This window comes from Panthera uncia, chromosome E3, assembly GCF_023721935.1.
Source record: "Panthera uncia isolate 11264 chromosome E3, Puncia_PCG_1.0, whole genome shotgun sequence".
In the NCBI taxonomy this organism is placed as follows: Eukaryota; Metazoa; Chordata; class Mammalia; order Carnivora; family Felidae; genus Panthera; species Panthera uncia.
In genome coordinates, this window is record NC_064815.1 from 13,011,980 (window position 1) to 13,030,965 (window position 18,986).

General features: G+C 46.3%; 1 protein-coding gene across 1 annotated transcript; it reads left to right on the forward strand.

The window, feature by feature from the left end:
- The first annotated feature begins 15,647 nt into the window (after nucleotides 1–15,647).
- Nucleotides 15,648–18,582, forward strand: CHP2 (calcineurin like EF-hand protein 2). Its single transcript, XM_049638436.1, has 7 exons — nucleotides 15,648–15,850; nucleotides 16,282–16,354; nucleotides 16,452–16,532; nucleotides 16,657–16,787; nucleotides 16,973–17,034; nucleotides 18,028–18,150; nucleotides 18,349–18,582. Exons 1-7 carry the CDS (start codon nucleotides 15,784–15,786, stop codon nucleotides 18,400–18,402), a joined length of 591 nt encoding a protein of 196 aa, XP_049494393.1. The 5' UTR covers nucleotides 15,648–15,783; the 3' UTR covers nucleotides 18,403–18,582.
- Nucleotides 18,583–18,986: the final 404 nt, after the last annotated feature.

Sequence of the window (18,986 nt, forward strand, 5' to 3'; positions counted from 1 at the left end):
CCTCTCTCTCTCTCTCTGCCCCTCCCCTGCTCATGCTCTGTCTCTCAAAAATAAAGGTTAAAAAATCATTTAAAAAATAGAGGAAATGGTGACATTAATTTAAAAAAATGCGTTGTTGAGGTGTGACCAACCATGAACTGCACATATTAAAAAAGTACACAATTTAATACCTTTTGACATGCGTTTACGCCTATAAAACCATCATGCAATCAAGATAGTGAACATATCCAGCATGCACAAAAGCTTCCTAGTACCCCTTTGTAATTGCTTCTTCCCACACTTCCTGCCCCACCCCCACCCCCACCAACCACCGAGCTGCTTTCTGTCACTATAGATCAGCTTGCATTTTGTGGAGTTTTATGAAAGTGGCATCAGATGAGAAGTACCTTTTTGGGGGGAGGGGAGTCTGGCTCCTTTTACTCAGCATAATTATTTTGATATGATACCCATAGATAGTCATAGATGAAAAGCATTAGGGTTGACATATACTTTTAAAATCAGATTTTGTTAATAAAATGCTTTCTACTCTCAGACTGCAGAGCTTTGGCTTTATATTCTGGACGTTAGACTTTATTTTCTTTTACACTGAACTAAACAATTATTATAATTCAATTTTTGAATAGGGAATAAATTCACATGGTCTAAAACCTAACCAGATGAGGGGTGCCTGGCTGGCTCAGTTGGTGGAGTGTGTGCCTCCGGATCCTGGAGTTATGAGTTCAAGCTCCACATTGCGTATAGAGATTACTTGAAAAGAATAAATAAAAGGAGGAGACAAGATGGCAGAACAGCATGGAAGTTTTTTTGCATCTCGCATCCACGGAATCCAGCCAGATCAACATTAAACCATCCTGCACACCTAGAAAACTGATCTGAGGATTAACACAACAATCTGCACAACCTGAACCACAGAACTCAGCAGGTACGCAGTGCTGTAAGGTGAACTGGGGGAGAGAGAAGCCTCAGAAAACAGGGAGCTGTTTTAACATGCAGAGAGAGGATGGAGATGGAGGGTGGGGGGAGAGTGTGGGAAAAGCACCCCCACCCAAAGCAGCTGGAGAGAAAGTAGAAAAGTGGAAACAGCTACAGGGACTGAACTAAAAAGGTAGAAAGGAGAAAGGAGAGGGTTTAAGTTCCGTTAAGATTCTATAAACAGGGGAGTGCAGAGTCTGAAATGCCTCAGATCGATACCTGGTGGTGCTCTGGTGGGAAGGGTGAATCCCCAGGGGCAGAGTAGAGTCCGGGGGTCTTTGGGCCACATGGGGAGAAGCGGTTCCCCTGCTGAGAGGACACCTGGTAGAGGCTGTGTGGGTCCCCCAAACGCAAGGCCCCAGCAGACCCTGGAGAACAACCACATTCGCTGGTGCTGGAACAAGGATGTTGAGGACGAAGCCTGGTGCCAGACGTGTGTTGTGACTTTCCATAATTCCTAAACCGCTGCTGCTACATGATTGCGTGAACTTTCTCTGGGGCGGGCTGGCACCCGGCCGCAGTCTCTGGGCCTCGGCAGCAGCACGCCTTCCTGTAAACGTTCCTGGGTGCAGCTGGCACCTGGCCATTGCTTGGTGAGACCCTCCACAGAGGGGCAGAACGGGTCAAAGCCACAGTTCCTCAGAAGTGAGGGGTCGGGAAACACAGCTGCATCTGAGATAAAACTCAGGAGGGAGATTCTGCCTGGGGCTTGGTCACAGACGGTATAAAAGCGGGGAGTGGGAAGCCGAAAACAAAGGACGGGTGTGCGATTGCTGATCGGGGAGAACAGAGTTCTGATACTGGAGACTGGGTGGCTGGGTGACACCATTTTCACCACTCCGGTGCGTGCGCATATGCACCTACAGGTGCTCCAACCATCCACCCCAGTAAGCTAAGCAGCGCCATCTAGTGGAGAACAGAGCCATTACACTAAGCCCCGCCAACTGGGCCAACCTCGCTCTTCAGGAACACAAGTCTCTCTGCCTGCTTAGATTATGGACTGTAGAGCGCTTCACAGTTTGACTTCTAGGGAAAATGAAGTAATTTCAATCGTATTTCACTCTGTTTTCTGGTCCATCTATTAAATTTTCTTTTTTTCCTTTTTCTCTTTTTCATTTCTTTTTCTTGAATACAGAAAGAAATTTTTACTTTCAATTTTTATAAAAAATATTTTTCTTTAATTTTTTTCTACTATATTTTTTATGCTTGTGTAAATTTTTTCCAAATCCTATTTTACTTCCATCATTTCATTATATTCTATTTCAGTGTATTCATTTATTCAAATTTTCAAACAATTTCCTTTTTTTTCTTCTTTCCCCTTTTTTCTCTAATCTATCAAGCCCCTTTCAACACCCAGACCAAAACACACCTAGGATCTAGCATCATTTATTTGATTTTTTTTGTGTGTTTTTAATTTTTAAATTTTAATATATTTTTTAATTTTAATTTTTTTACCTCATTAATTCCTTTTCTCACTTGAAAATGATGAAATGAAGGAATTCATCCAAAAGGAAGAGCAGGAAGAAACGACAGCCAGGGACTTGACCAACACAGATACAAGCAAGATGTCTAAATCAGAATTTAGAATCATGATAATAAGAATACAGTTGGAGTAAAAAATAGATTATAATCCCTTCCTGCGGAGATAAAAGAAACAAAAGCTAGTCAGGATGAAATACAAAATGTATTAAACGGAGCTACAATCTCGAATGGATGCCATGGCAGCTAGGATGGGTGAGGCAGATCAGTGATACAGAGGACAAACTTACAGAGAATAATGAAGCAGAAAAAAATAGGGAGACTAAGGCAAAAGAGCACAGTTTAAGAATTAGAGAAATCAGTGACTCATTAAAAAGGAACAGCATCAGAATCATAGGGGTCCCAGAAGATGAAGAGAGAGAAAAAGGGGTAGAGGGCTATGTGAGCAAACCATAGCGGAGAACTTTCCTAACCTGGGGAAAGACACAGACATCAAAATCCAGGAAGCACAAAGGACCCCCATTAGATTCAGCAAAAACCGACCATCAACAAGGCATATCATAGTCAAATTCACAAAATACTCAGACAAGGCAAGAATCATGAAAGCAGTGAGGGAAAAAAAGTCCTTAACCAACAAGGGAAGACAGATCAGGTTTGCAGCAGACCTCTTCACAGAAACTTGGCAGGCCAGAAAGGAGTGGCAGGATATATTCAATGTGCTGAATGCAGCCAAGAATTCTTTATCCAGCAAGGCTGTCATTCAAAAGAGAAGGAGACATAAAAAGTTTCCCAGACAAACAAAAATGAAAGGAGTTTGTGACCACTAAACCAGTCTTGCAAGAAATTTTAAGGGGGACTCTCTGAGGGGAGAAAAGATGAAAAAAAACCAAATAAATAAAGACCTAAAGCAACAAAGACTAGAAAGGCCCAGAGAACACCACCAGAAACTTCAAGTCTACAAGCAACATAATGGCAATAAATTCATTTCTTTCAGTACTCCCTTGAAATGTCAATGGACTCAATGCTCCAATCAAAAGACATAGGGCAACAGAATGGATAAGAAAACAAGATCCATCTATGTGCTGTTTACAAGAGACCCACCTTAAACCTAAACGCACCTTCAGTTTGAAAGGAAGGGGATGGAGAACCATCTATCAGGCTAATGGTCAACAAAAGAGAGCCAGAGTAGGCATAATTATATCAGACAATCTAGACTTTAAAATAAAGACTGTATCAAGAGATGCAGAAGGGCATTATATCATAATCAAGGGGTCTATCCACCAAGAAGACCTAACAACTGTAAACATTTATGTGCCAAATGTGAGAGCACCCAAATATATAAATTGATTAATCACAACATAAAGAAACTCATTGGTAATAATACCAGAGTAGTGGGGGACTTCAACACCCCACTTACAACAATGGACAGATCATCTAATCAGAAAATCAACAAGGAAACAATGGCTTTGAATGACACACTGGACCAGATGGACTTAACAGATCATCCAAAAGCAGCAGAATATACATTCTTCTCCAATGCACATGGAACGTTCTCCAGAATAGACCACATACTGGGACACAAATCAGCCCTCAACAAGTACAAAAAGATTGAGATCATACTGTGCATATTTTCAGACCACAACGCTATGAAACTCGAAATCAACCACAAGAAAAAATTTGGAAAGGTAACAGAGACTAAAGAACATCCTACTAAAGAATGAATGGGCTAACCAAGCAGTTAGAGAGGAAATTAAAAAGTACATGGAAACCAATGAAAATGATAACACCACAACCCAAAACCTCTGGGACACAGCAAAGGCGGTCATAAGAGGAAAGCATATGGCAATCCAGGCCTTCCTAAAGAAGGAAGAGAGATTTCAGATACACAACCTAACCTTACACCTTAAAGAGCTGGAAAAAGAACAGTAAATAAAACCCCAAACCAGCAGAAGACAGGAAATAATAAAGATTAGAGCAGAAATTAATGCTCTTGAAACAACAACAACAACAACAACCCAGTAGAACAGATCAACGAAACCAGAAGATGGTTCTTTGAAAGAATTAACAAAATTGATAAGCCACTAGCCAGTTGGATCAAAAAGAAAAAGGAAAGGACCCAAATAAATAAAATCAAGAATGAAACAGGAGAGATCGCAACCAACACAGCAGAAACAAAAACAATAATAAGAGAATATTATGAGCAAATATATGCCAATAGAACGGGCAATCTGGAAGAAACGGACAAATTCCTAGAAACATATATACTACCAAAACTGAAGCAGGAAGAAATAGAAAATTTGAACAGACCCATAACCAGTATAGAAATCAAATTAGTAACTAAAAAACTCCCCAAAAACAAGAGTCCAGGGCCAGATGGCTTTCCAGGGTAATTCTACCAAACATTTAAGGAAGAGTTAACACCTATTCTCTTGAAGCTGTTCCAAAACATAGAAATGGAAGGAAAACTTCCAAACTCTTTTTATGAAGCCAGCATTACCTTGATTCCAAAACCAGACATTGACCCCACTAAAAAGGAGAACTATAGACCAATTTCCCTGATGAACATGGATGCAAAAGTCCTCAATAAGATATTAGCCAACTGGATCCAATAATACATTAAAAAAATATTCACTACAACCAAGTGGGATTTATACCTGGGATGCAGGGCTGGTTCAATATCTGCAAAACAATTAGCATGATTCATCACATCAATAAAAGAAAGGACAAGAGCCATATGATCCTCTCAATAGATGCAGAGAAAGCATTTGACAAAACACAGCATCCTTTCTTGATAAAACCCTCAAGAAAGTACGGATAGAAGGATGACACCTCTAGATCATAAAAGCCATATATGAAAGACCCAACACTAATATCATCCTCATTGGGGAAAAACTGAGAGCTTTCCCCCTAAGGTCAGGAACAAGGCAGGGATATCCACTCTGGCCACTGTTATTCAACATAGTATTGGAAGTCTTAGCCTCAGCAATCAGACAACACAAAGAAATACAAGGCATCCAAATTGGCCAGGAGGAGCTCAAACTTTCACTCTTCGCATTTGACATGATACTCTATATGGAAAACCCAAAAGATTCCACCAAAAAAACCTGCTAGAACTGATTCATGAATTCAGCAAAGTCGCAGGATATGAAATCAATGCACAGAAATTGGTTGCATTCCTATACACCAACAATGAAGCAACAGAAAGAGAAATCAAGGAATTGATCCCATTTACAGTTGCACCAAAAACCATAAAATACCTAGGAAGACATCTAACCAAAGAGGTGAAAAATCTATACACTGAAAACTATAGAAAGCTTATGAAAGAAATTGAAGAAGACACAAAAAAATGGAAAAAGATTCCATGCTTCTGGATAGGAAGAACAAATATTGTTAAAATGTCAATACTACCCAAAGCAATCTACATATTCAATGCAATCCCTATCAAAATAGTAGCAAAATTCTTCACGGAGCTAGAACAAACAATCCTACAATTTATATGGAACCAGAAAAGACCCCGAATGGCCAAAGTAATCTTGAAAAAGAAAACCAAAGCAGGAGGCATCGCAATCCCAGACTTCAAGCTGTACTACAAAGCTGTAATCATCAAGACAGTATGGTACTGGCACAAGAACAGACGCTCAGATCAATGGAACAGAATAGAGAACCCAGAAATGGACCCACAAACAGATGGCCAACTAATCTTTGACAAAGCAGGAAAGAATATCTAGTGGAATAAAGACAGTCTCTTCAGCAAGTGGTGCTGGGAAAACTGGATGGCGACATGCAGAAATGAACCTGGACTAGTTTCTTACACTAGACACCAAAATAAACTCAACATGGATGAAAGACCTAAATGTAAGACAGGAAGCCATCACAATCCTAGAGGAGAAAGCAGGCAAAAACCTCTTTGGTCTTGGCCACAGAAACTTCTTACTGAACATGTCTGAGCATCCAGATGGCCAATAGACACATGAAAAAATGCTTGACATCACTCATCATCTGGGAAATACAAATCAAAACCACAATGGGATACCACCTCACACCTGTCACAATGGTTAACACAAACAATTCACGCAACAACAGATGTTGGCAAGGTTGCGGAGCTGCTATTGAGAATGCAAACTGGTGCAGCCACTCTGGAAAAACAGTATGGAGGTTTCTCAAAAAATTAAAAATAGAACTACTTTACGACCCAACAATTGCACTACTAGGCATTTATCCATGGGATACAGGTGTGCTGTTTCAAAGGGGCACATGCATCCAATGTTTATAGCAACACTATCAACAATAGCTAAAGTATGGAAAGAGCCCAAATGTCCATCGATGGATGAATGGATCAAGAAGATGTGGTATATATATACAATGGAGTATTGCTTGGCAATCAAAAAGAAAGAAATGTTGCCATTTGGAACTACGTGAATGGAACTAGAGGGTATTATGCTAAGTGAAATTAGTCAGAGAAAGACAAACATCATATGACTTCACTCATATGAGGAATTTAAGACACAGAATAGATTAACATAAGGGAAGGGAAGCAAAAATAATATAAAAACAGGGAGGAGACAAAACATAAGAGGCTCGTAAATATAGAGGACAAACAGGGTTGCTGGAGAGGTTGTGGGGGGGCGGATTGGGTAAATGGGTAAGGGGCATTAAGGAATCTACTCCTGAAATCATTGTGCACTATATGCTAACTAACTTGAATGTAAATTTAAAAACAAAAATAAATAAGTAAAAAAGAGTCAATAAAATTAGGGGCGCCTGAGTGGCTCAGTCGGTTAAGAGTCTAACTCTTGGTTTCAGCTCAGGTTATGATCTCGTCGTCCATGGATTTGAGCCCTGTGTCAGGCTCCATGCTGACAGTGTGGGGCCTGCTTGGGGTTCTTTCTCCCTCTCTCTCTGCCACTCACCTGCTTGTGTTTTCTTTCTCTCTCAAAATAAATAAATAAACTTTAAAAATAAATAAATAAATACACTATTTAAAAAAAAAAAAACCCCAAACCTAACCAGATGAAAAAGTATAAAGTGAAATTCCCCCTTCACCTGCTGTGACCCACCCACCCAAGTTGTACTGTGCCCTCCCACCTTCCGGGCAACTACTTCTATTGGTTTCTTAGGTATCTTCAAGGTGTATTTATGCAAATATGAATACATATCTGTACATATTTTTTTGTGTTCTCTCAACTTATTACAGAAAAGATAGCATGTTTTTTCACACTGATACACCCTGTGCTGTGCTTTACTTTTTTCATTTGATATATCTTGGCAACCTGTCCATATCACTTTGTAGGAAGTGTTCCTTTTTTTTAATTTTTAAATTTTTTTTTATAGCTTCACTGTGTCTCATGGCTTGGTACTTTATTTAACCCGATGGACACTTGGGTGGTTTCCAGGGTTTTGCTGGAAAAAAACGCTGCATCAAATAACCTTACCTCCATGCCCTTTTACAAGCGCCCAAGTGTCTCTGTAACATGAATTCTTAGGAGATGAACTGCTGGGCCAGGGTATACACATTTATAATGTTGATAGATGGTGCCCGTGTGACCTCTGCAGGGGTTAGGCCACTTAACACACCCTCTCGTAATGGATGAGTATGCCTATTTCTCTACAGCCTCCACAGTGTTTACCCAACTTTTGGATTTTTTCCAATCTCAAAAATAAAAAATGGTATCTGCGTGTAGTTTTAAGTGGCATTTGTCTTCATAAGACTACAGTTCAATTGGATCCTTAGTTTTTAAAAGTCTTGCTAATCGTGAGGATTTCATAACATCATTACCTAGTATCTCAAGGCCTGAAACATGCAAACCGCCTGGCTTCTGTAGTTTTCTTGAGCTTTCCATGAGAACGGAGATGTTTACAAGTGTTTCGATTTTGACCCACTGCTTGTATCAGACCTGTGTTTTAACTGTTTTGACTCCAATTACATACCCAGAAATGAGGGAAACTAATAGTTTGAATTCTGTTGTCAGGAGACGAGGTAGAGCATCCGTCAAAGGGTGTACAGCGATTTTTCTTTCATGATCTCATTATCTGACATAAGTTATTCAGTTAGGTGTATTGGTTACCATGCAAGTTTGTAGCTACAAAGCCACATATACTGTGTTTCGTGGTTAATGGATAACTTTCCCTGCACTTGCTTTTTGAAGTACATATTGACTTAAGAACTCAATTTCTTGCCTACAAGTGGTCTATTGTCCTGGATGAGAGTGTCTGTTTGCCTTAACTCTTACCACGTAAGAACTACACGGTAGGATGAGACAGTATGCTAAATTCTTTGCTTCATGCCTTCCAGTGCCAAGGGAGGAATTGCTAGTTTATCTGCATGAGGCCAACTGGCCATGTATGTCTGCTGTGGCCTGTTCTGATTTAGGGAGAGCAAAGTTGGCGTGGAAAATGCTTTGGGGATGCATGCCTCACCTGTAATTCCTACTTTGGAATAGCTCTTAGAGTCCCCGCCAAAGGTGTGGACCTAGGAAGTCATGTTTGCTTCAAAGTGACCAAGACTCCTTGGCCTCAGAGTGGACCAGGCATGGATGCCTGACCCCAGCGATGTCAATAGATCTATTCACCTTAAAATCTGAATTGATGGAAGGAGAGTTTGGGAAGCCCTGGAACTATGAGATACCGTGAGATCCAGGCCAGAGCTGGTGCCGTGGAACACACAGTCAGCGGCAAGTCTAAATTAGGGAGTAGACAGGCACCGGGAGCCTTTTAGAGGATGCTCACCTGCAGAAGGAGAGAGGAATACCCAGAAAGAGAAAAGCAGAGGTGGAGGGTGGTCTGCCCCCAGAGGGAGCCAGGTAGCTGCCTACTCTCTGTTTCCATGAGATTCCTCTGATCCTGACACTAATACCCCTTTTCTTTACTTATTTAATGCCATTCCACAAATCCTGAGCACTTGGATTATAAATATATGGGCCGCTTATACATTGGTGACGGAAGCATAAAATCATATACATAAGTGCAGGGAATACAGTCTACTGAAACACAGGCTGTATCTCCTCGGGTTAAATATTCACATGTTCTGTGACGGAGTGGTTTCACTCTTTCTGCACCAGGAAAAACTCCTGAACAATGGACAGAGTGGTTCGTATCAGCATTGCTTTCCAGACCCGAAATCCGGATGCCCCTCGGGGGGAGAGCGGATGAATCAACTGTGCTATAATCACACCGTGAGTACTGTCAGCAGCCCACACCATGAATTTCAAGGACCTGCCCCGACACGCCCGAACGTCAGTGGCGTGACATGAAGTGAAAAAGCACAAGGCTGGGACCGTGTTTGTTTCGTTCTCGGCTCTGACCCTCTCGTCCGGGACTGGCCTGCGCAGTAACTATTGCTCACGTGAACCAGTAGGAGGAACAGAGCTTGTGTGGGGGAATTGTTGATTAAACCCCGGAGACACAGTGGCCTCTTCTCCCTGCCCTCTCATTGGCCCCACCCACTTGTTCCTTTCCTTCCTGCTCCTCACCTCCTTCCTCCCCACCTCCCCATAGGAGATGACCCAGCACTAGTTTTTAGATTTGCTGTAATTTTTCACTGACTCTAGACCCTTGGACTCTGATTTAAATAGCCTGAGGTTGGGCCCCTGGCATCTGGCATTAAAAAAAAATACCAGGTGATTCCAATGTGTGGCCAGGTCACACGTTTCCTTTCCTGGGGGTGTCGCTGTGTTGTTGTTTGTTTGTTTTTATATGAGCATGTGTTGAAACCTCAGCAAATGAGAACTAAGGGGAAGTCTGCTGGGAAAGGCTTCTGAGACAGATTCCTTTCTCTTACGAGGCACCCCCATGTATATATACATATATGTGTCTAAGCAACTCTGGGTGATTCATGTGAAGGAGGGGGCAACACTGGTTGCCGCTAGGAATGATTGCAGGACAGGGGCTATCAGGAGAAGCCTCACTATTGTCCAGGAATGCCAGTGTTGCCCCAGTTGCCTCCAACCCTTGGGGTGCCCGAAGACTATGGGGTTCAGTGGACAGACGGGGAGAATGGCCTCAGCCTAGCTCCGAGCCACACCTCCCGGCTGGGTTCCATACAGCCTGAGCTTAGAGGTGCAGGAAGTTGCCCCCCGCTCTGGGGACACCACGTCCTGTATCTGCCTGTCGACTGAAGACATCATCTACCCTTTCCATTGTCTCTCTCTCTCCTCCAGTCGTACCTCCCCCTTGCCCTGCTCACTTCTCTGTTCCATAAGTTTCCTGTCTTAGCCCCGTTCCCCGGAGGCAGAACCAGAGACCGGGATTCCTGTTTGTGTGATTCGTTAAGAAAGTGAGGGAAGCAGAATAGGGCAGAGAATAAAAGTCAAGACAAGACTATGGTCTCAGCTGGGGCGCCTGGGCAGCTCAGTAGGTTAAGTGTCTGACTTTGACTCAGGTCCTGATCTTGTGGTCAGTGTGTTCGAGTCCTGTGTAGGGCTCTGTGCTGACAGCTCAGAGCCTGGAGCCTGCTTTGGTTTCTGTGTCTCCCTCTCTCTGCCCCTCCCCTGCTCGTGCTCTGTCTCTCTCTCTCAAAAATAAACATTAAAAAAAAAAAAAAGGACAATGTGGTCTCAGCTGAAGGCCAGCTTCTTTCTGATCCTACAAAAAAAAAAAAAAAAAAAAAAAAAGCAGCTCTGGAGCACAAATTCAGCACAAAGCAAATTCCACCTTGAGGCAAAGGGGTGGTGGGGCTGTGTGCCAATGGCTGAACTTGGCCTCTGGAGTGTGTGTGTATAACCTCTCAGGAGGCATGCCTTTTTTCTGAGTAAGGGCAGTTTTTAGGAAAGGGGGCATCATGAGTTATGAGCTGGTACTCACAGCAGCTGGGGACAGGTTAAGGCCATCTGAGTAGGACACAAAGAGAAATCTGTGTGGTTCTCCCTTCACAGATGCAAAAAGGCAGATAGGGAGGGGTGTGTGTGTGAGCGTGTGTGTGAAATTGAGAGAGACAGAGAGACAGAATCCTTTCCCAGTCTGAGAGGCTGAGGGGAAGGACATTCTCTTAAATTCTTTTTTTTTTTTTTTTTTTTTCCAACCTTTTTTTTTTATTTTTGGGACAGAGAGAGACAGAGCATGAACGGGGGAGGGGCAGAGAGAGAGGGAGACACAGAATCGGAAACAGGCTCCAGGCTCCGAGCCATCAGCCCAGAGCCTGACGCGGGGCTCGAACTCACGGACCGCGAGATCGTGACCTGGCTGAAGTCGGACGCTTAACCGACTGCGCCACCCAGGCGCCCCTAAATTCTTTTTTTTTTAAGTTTATTTATTTTGAGACAGAGAGGGAGAGAGCAGTAAGAGCGAGGGAAGGGCAGAGAGAGAGGGAGAAGGAGAATCCCGAGCAGGTTCCTCACTGTCAGCACACAGAGTCCGACAAGGGGATCGATTTCACAAACAGTGAGATCATGACCTGAGCTGAAGTCTAGAGCCTGACACTTAATCAACTGAGCCACCCAGGTGCTCCAATTCTTTTTTTTTAATAGCAACTTTACTGGGGTATTAATTCACATACTATATAATCTATCCATGTGAAGTATACTATTGAGTGTTTTTTAGTTTATTCAGAGTTGTGAGACCATCACTGCCATCAGTTTTAAAACTTTTCATCACCCACCCCAACAAGATGTCCTCTACCTTCTATCGGTCACTCCCCATCTCCCACTAGCCTCTCCCCCTTGGACAGCCCCCCCCCCCCCCCCCCAATGGAACCACCAATCTACTTTCTCTATGGATTTGCCTATTCTTAATGTTACATATAAATGGAATCACACAGCATGTGGTCCTTTGCGTTTAGCTTTTCTCACTTAGCTTGTTTCCAACGTTCATCCATGTTATAGCATGTACTGATACTTCCTTTCTTTTCACTGCTGAGTTGTAAACCATTGTGTGGATATACCATGTTTTATCCGTTCATCAGCTGTTTTCCTCTTTTGGTTTTCTGTGAATATAGATTTTCATTTCTATATACCCAAGAGAGACACTGCTGTCTCAGCCAGATTACTCTTACACCATCCTGTAATGACTCCTGATGTCAAGCTCTCCAGCATTGTACTACGTCATACCCCTTCCCAAACTCGATTCTTCAGCCTTCTCGCCCGAAAACCAGTGTGGCTGTAGTTCTGAGATTCCCTCCCCAGATGGACAAACTTGTCCCAAGGGTCTGCCAGAATGATGGCTTGGTACTGGTGAGTTAAAGCCAGTTCTTCCCATTGCCATCCACTCCAGACAATATGCCCCACTGGGTTCTTGTTTATGCTAGTCATTGTGCCCAATTCTCCTTTTCCTGGAGAGCTCTGAAGAGAAAGCATATTGGTCTTTTAGTGAAGCAGACCTGTGGAGAATGCAGAATTATAATCTAGAGCGGATTAGCAAACAATGGCCTTGTGGGTCAAACCCAGACAGCTGCCGGTTTCTGTATGGCCCACAAGCTAAGAATCGTTTTCACATTTTTGGGTTTTTTTTTGTTTGTTTTATTAAAAAAATTTTAATGTTTATGTATTTTTGAGAGAGACAGTATGAGCAGGGGAGGTGCAGGGGAAAGAGAGGGAGACAGAGGCTCCAAAGCAGGCTCTGCGCTGACAGCAGAGAGCCTGATGTGGGGCTCAAACTCACAAACCACGAGATCATGCCCTGAACTGGAGTTGGATGTCCAAGGGACTGAGCCACCCAGGTGCCTGGTTTTCACATTTTTAGATGGCTGGAAAGAAAAAAATAATGCTTTGTGCCCCAAGGAAATTATATGAGTTTCAAATTTAGTGTCCATAAGTGAAGTTTTATTAGAACACAGACAGGTCTAGGGTGCCTGGTTGGCTCAGTCAGTTAAGTGTCTGACTTCAGCACAGGTCACGATCCTGAGGTTTGTGAGTTCAAGCCTCACATCAGACACTGTGCTGACAGCTCAGAGCCTGGAGCCTGCTTCAGATTCTGTGTCTCCCTCCCTCTCTCTCTCTGCCCCTCCCCTGCTAATGCTCTGTCTCTCTCTCAAAAATGAATAAACATTAAAAAAAAATTTTTTTTAAAGAACACAGGTCTCTTTGCTCAAGTAAAGTCTATGGCTGCTTTTGCCCTACAATTCTGCAGATGAAATTCTCCCCAGAGCATCTCTCCTTTAATTTTATTTTTTTAAGATTTTATTTTTTAAGTAATCTCTATACCCAACGTGTGGCTCAAACTCACAACCCCAAGATCAAGAGTCACATGCTCCACCAACTGAGCCAGCTGGGCACCCCACCATCTCCCCTTTAAGTGCTCCCCCTCAAAAGATGTTGCCAGGTATACGGTGAAGTTGATTTAAACTCTACTCATGTGCATGAAGCACGAACGGGTCCTAGCATATAGTGTTTTCCTCTAGGCTTGTGATGATAGTGTGTGGATGGGAGTTGTTAATTACTCTCTGGCCTAACTTACCTTAGGGGAGCGCTGACTCAGAGATTAAGGCTGGAGAAGCTCTTTCCAAGATCAACATCCCACACTGGCCTGAGGTGGTTATTGCAGATCCCAGGGACTCTCGGCCCCTCCTGGGTTCAGGACCTAACCCGAACTACACTCACAGCCTCACTCACAGCTGTGGACAGGAGTGGTTGCTGGGCTTCATTAGGGAGCAGTGTGGTTTCCCGAACGCTTCAGTCCTTGGGGGACATCTGGAAGGGAATCAGGCCTTCCTTATGCCAGTTGTTCAGTCCTTGGGGTATCTGAAAGAGAAGTAAGCACTTCTTAGATCAATATTTTCAAGGCCCAGCTGATCCAAGCCTCTACACGGAGGCTTTGACTAGAGATTCACTATTTTTCCAGCTTCTCTCTCTCCAGGGTGGCTATGAACTTGAACCCTTGTAATAAATGGCTTATATATTTTTTCCTCTTGGAAATTTGTGTAAATGTGTGATTATGATGGGGGAAGATGGGATAATGATAGATTTAAACCTGGACACCTGTGGTGCCCATTCATTTACAGCTGAGTTTCTCAACCTTTTGTTCATTACTGCCCTCACTTAAGGAGCATTTTTAGACTATTTTTCCTAATCGTGAAATTTTAAGGCTATGAAATTTTAATACCACAGAGACACTATATATCTATTTATGCACTATATGTACATTTGTGTTTTATACATAAAAAGAATAGGATTTTTTGCCCCTTTGGGGGGATATGTGCCCTGCCGAGGACACATGATTTACAAATAGTTCATAACCACCCCCCTGGGAGCCTCCATCGTGTGAAAGCGGGAAGCAGGCAGTCTAGCAGGTGCTTTTAGGAGTGTGAGCTTATCATGTACACTGTGTTTCACAAAGTGCTTGGCTCATGGTGAGTACTAGAAAAAAGAGAGCCTTTGTTGTTGTTACCATGATTATTACATTAAGCTTGGTCACAGTGATGTTTGTAACCTCCTCACTGGACTGTGGATTCCCATGGTGTTTGAGGGCTGGCCCGAGGTCCAAGGCCTTCCAGCCTGGAACTTCTACCAGGGGCACCACGGGATACATAAGGACGTGAACCAAGCCAGGTGGGGACTGTGCCCAGTGGACAGGCTGAGATGCCCCAATTACACATAGGACCTGTGCTCCAGGTACAGCCAAGGTAAGGGGGTCTAGTGGCTTCTTAAACTTCTGATTTCTCAGAAGCTGGGAACTGGATTTCTGGTTAAATCTCCTGATTTTTAAGCAGTGACTCCATTAAGCATCAACAATTACGCTGTGTCGACAGAACAGAAGAGGTGCAACGCAGTCACACTGTCTTGTCCAGGGTTAACCGCATAGCTGAGGCCCCCATCCAGGCCTTCCACATCCAGTGATCTTCCCACTCAAACCAGCTCCCCTCATCTGCTCACGACCCTTCCCACTCCACTCTTCTTCGGGGGTCCTTCAACGTCTCTTCTGCCCGGCACTCCTGTCCAGGGAAGGGGCCCCTAGCTGGGACTGGGACAAATGGGTCCAGCTCCCCTCCCCACCCCCCGGCCCCCTTCCCAGAAGGACATGGATTCTGTCTGTAGATGATAAGGTCGGAACCCCCAGCCTTACTCACCGGGAGCCGTGAGTGGGGGCCCTGCCCGGGGGACTCGCGTCGCGTGTCCCGCGGCGTGAGAACGCAGAGCTGGCCTGGCGGGCGTGGGGCAGGCGGGGCCCTGGCAACCTCACCACCTCGGGATGAAACGCCCCGTTGTTCGCGCCGCCCCTCTGACCCCGCCACCCCAGGCATTGTTTTCTGTTCGCCCGGGTCGCGGGTGGGAGGCGAGGCACGCGGGGGTTCCCGAGCCTGGCTCCGCGCCAGGCCTGCGCCCTTCGGCCCTGGGGCCACGGGGGCGGCCGCGCCCGGGAGCGGGAGGCTAGCGCGCGGGGCCGGGAGGCTCAGCAGGCGCAGCCATGGGCTCCCTCGGCTCCCACGCCGCGCGCATCCCCGACGCGGACAGCATCCGGCGGGAAACCGGCTGTGAGCGGGGCGCGGGGCTCCGACCCGGAGATGCTGGGGGTCCGGGGAGATGGGGCGGGCCCGGAGGGCGCCCGGGATCGCAGGCGCGGGCTCCCGGGGCTCCCGGGGTCCAGGTCTGGGGCGCGTCAGGGCCCCGGGCTTGGCGGCCAGGTGTCCTCGAGCCCGGCAGGGGTGCGGGGGGGGGTGCGGAGAGGGGAACAGGAGGGAGGCGGCTGGCGTCGGCTCCTCGGGTCTCCGGCGGGAGCGCGGGGACACGGCTCCGGGCGTCGTCACGCCCCCTGCAGCCCGGCCGCGCGGCCCCGGGTCCCCGGCGAGCGTCCCCTCCGGCGAATCCCGGTTCCCCGCCCACGGCCCGGGGCCGCCCGGGGAGGGTCCAGTGGCGGGTCCCGAGCGCCCGCGGCCGCATCACCCTTCCGCCTTCCGTCCCGCAGTCTCGCAGGCCAGTCTGCTCCGCCTCTACCACCGGTTTCGGGCACTGGACAGGAACAAGAAGGGCTACCTGAGGTGAGGGGGCGCTGGCCTTAGGACCCGCCACGTCTGCCTCTCTGAGCCCCTTCCTCTCTTTAACCCTCCGTCTACCCCTCCGACTTTGACTCGACAGCCGCATGGATCTGCAGCAGATTGGGGCTCTGGCCGTGAACCCCCTGGGAGAACGCATTATAGACAGCTTCTTCCCTGATGGGTGAGGCCTCGCTGGGGGTGGGGAGATGGAGGGAAAAACTTCGTGTGTGTGTGGGGGGGGGGGGTGGGGATCTAACGGAGACAGAGGGAGGGCCAAAGCGACCACTGCATCTCCCCCACCCCAGGAATCTGCGTCTGGATTTCCCAGGCTTTGTCAGAGTCCTGGCTCATTTTCGTCCCATCGATGATGAGGACCCAGGAATTCGAGACCCCAAGGAACCTGAACCCCTCAACAGCAGAATGAACAAACTTCGCTGTGAGTTTGTGGGGACCCACCTCTCCCCAAGTGAGACCCTTGGTATACCACACCGGTGAGAGGCCCCAGGCACCTCCCTCTCTTAGCGGGCCTATAGAGGACCTCCCCTCCTACTCCAGGGTGATCTGCTGGAAGAGAACCAGGGGAAGACCCACCTACCTTTTCCTTCCTCCATTCTTTTCCAGTCGCATTTCAGCTCTATGACCTGGACCGGGACGGAAAGATCTCCCGGCACGAGATGCTACAGGTTGGAAGGACGCAAGGACCAGAGATGTGATGTGTGGAGCGTGGGTGGTCGAAGGGAAAGGTTGTGGGGCGCGGGGGGGGGTGTGTGTGCAGATGACTGGTCCATGGTGGTCGCAGATGACTGGGGTATTGAGTGAGAAACAGGGATTGGGTGAGTTCTATGGAAATGGGATGGGGAACAGTTGGGCATGAGGTTGGAAATAGATCAGTGGTTCTTTTTTAAAGTTTATTTATTTATTTATTTTGAGAGAGAGAGAGAGAGCCCGCATGCACAAGTGTGATTGGAGTAGGGGCAGAAAGAGAGAAAGAGAGAGTCCCAAGCAGGCTTCCCACTGTCAGAGCAGAGCTCAAGGCAGGGCTTGATCTCACCAACCACGAGATCATGACTTGAGCCCAGACTAAGAGTCCGTGGCTTAACCCCAACCGAGCCACCCAGATGACCCAATAGATCAGTGGTTCTTGAACGGGGGCGATCTTGCCTTTTGAGTGACCTTGGCAATATCTAGAGATATTTTTGGTCGTCACACCCGGGGGCGGGGCAGCACTACTGCCATCTAGTGGGTAGAAGTCAAAAATGCTGCTAAACATCTTTCGATACACAGGATAGCCCCCATTTCCCCCCACAGCAAGGAGTTAACTGGCCCCAAATGTCAACAGTGCTGAGATTCAGAAACTCTGGAATAGATGTTGTGAGGGGGGTGGATGGGTAGAATGGGGAATAGTGGGAGGTTGTGGTGGGGGATGGGAGGAGGTTGGGTTCTAAGGCTTGGGGTTGGGTGATGAGTTTGGGTATACTACTGAGGTGAGTGTGGGATAGTGAGGGACAGGTGGGGGTTTGAGTGGAGAAGCAGTAGGGGAAATTACTGGGGGGAGATGGTAGGGAGTGAAGAAATGGATGAGGGGAAGATTACAAAATTGGTAGTAACATTTGGGATGATGCGGGCAAGGTTTGAGGGATGGGGTTGACTCCTCTTGTGCCCTCCGCACCTCCCAGGTCCTCCGGCTGATGGTTGGGGTGCAGGTGACAGAAGAGCAGTTGGAGAGCATCGCCGATCGCACGGTGCAGGAAGCAGATGAAGATGGAGATGGGGCTGTGTCCTTCCTGGAGTTCACCAAGGTCACAATGCCCTCAGGCCTGGGGAGTGGATGTCAGGAGTCCCTGGGACAGATGCACATGGGAAAGGCAGTTAGAAGGAGGTGGGCAGAAGGAGAGGGGTAGCCAAGGAAGGGTGTAGCTTTGGGGACGGGAGAGGAGGTTGAAAGCCTAGAGGACTGGGCTCTTGACCACCACCCATCCCCTCCACTCCCCCCACAGTCCTTGGAGAAGATGGACATCGAACAGAAAATGAGCATACGGATCCTGAAGTGACCCCCTTTGTGCCTTTGGCTGCCTTACACAGACCAGTTCAGCCCGGGATATGTCTTCAGCCCCTGCAGAGGCAGGGCCCCAATAAACTATATTCTTGTGTCTAAGCTAAACTCTCTTTAGGGCCAAGGAAGGCAAGCTGGAAGCGTGTGTACCAAATAAAGTCTAGCTCATTTGATGTCAGATTTGTGAATCAGCCAGTGATCTTGTGGTTGCAAGCCACTGAAAACCCAATTTAACGTGAGTTAAGTGAAAAAGGGGTTTTATGGGCTCACATAATTAAAAGGTTTGAAAGTATCTTCAGAATACTGGAAAAGTCTGGAGGTGTCTTCAGGCACAGTTAGTGTCAAAGGACTTCTGTCATGCTATCAGGACTCAGTTATTAATTTCCCTCAATCAGCTTTCGTGTTGGCTTTATTCTCAGGGGCCTCTTTCCTCATGGGGGAGGATGGCCACCAGCAGCTCCAGGCTCCCATCCTACTAGCCTAGTAATCCAGTGGGAAGGGATTTCCTTTTTCAGTAATTCTAAGCGGAGTGTCATTGGCCTACGTGCATTCTTGTCCCTAATGCCAGGGAAATGGAGTGCT

Bases quoted from the DNA above. Each gene is read 5' to 3' on its own strand.
- CHP2 (XM_049638436.1), top strand. From the start codon at position 15,784: ATGGGCTCCCTCGGCTCCCACGCCGCGCGCATCCCCGACGCGGACAGC. The intron at 16,533-16,656 runs GTGAGGCCTCGC...CCCCCACCCCAG, and splicing joins GACAGCTTCTTCCCTGATGG to GAATCTGCGTCTGGATTTCC. The intron at 17,035-18,027 runs GTTGGAAGGACG...CGCACCTCCCAG, and splicing joins CCCGGCACGAGATGCTACAG to GTCCTCCGGCTGATGGTTGG.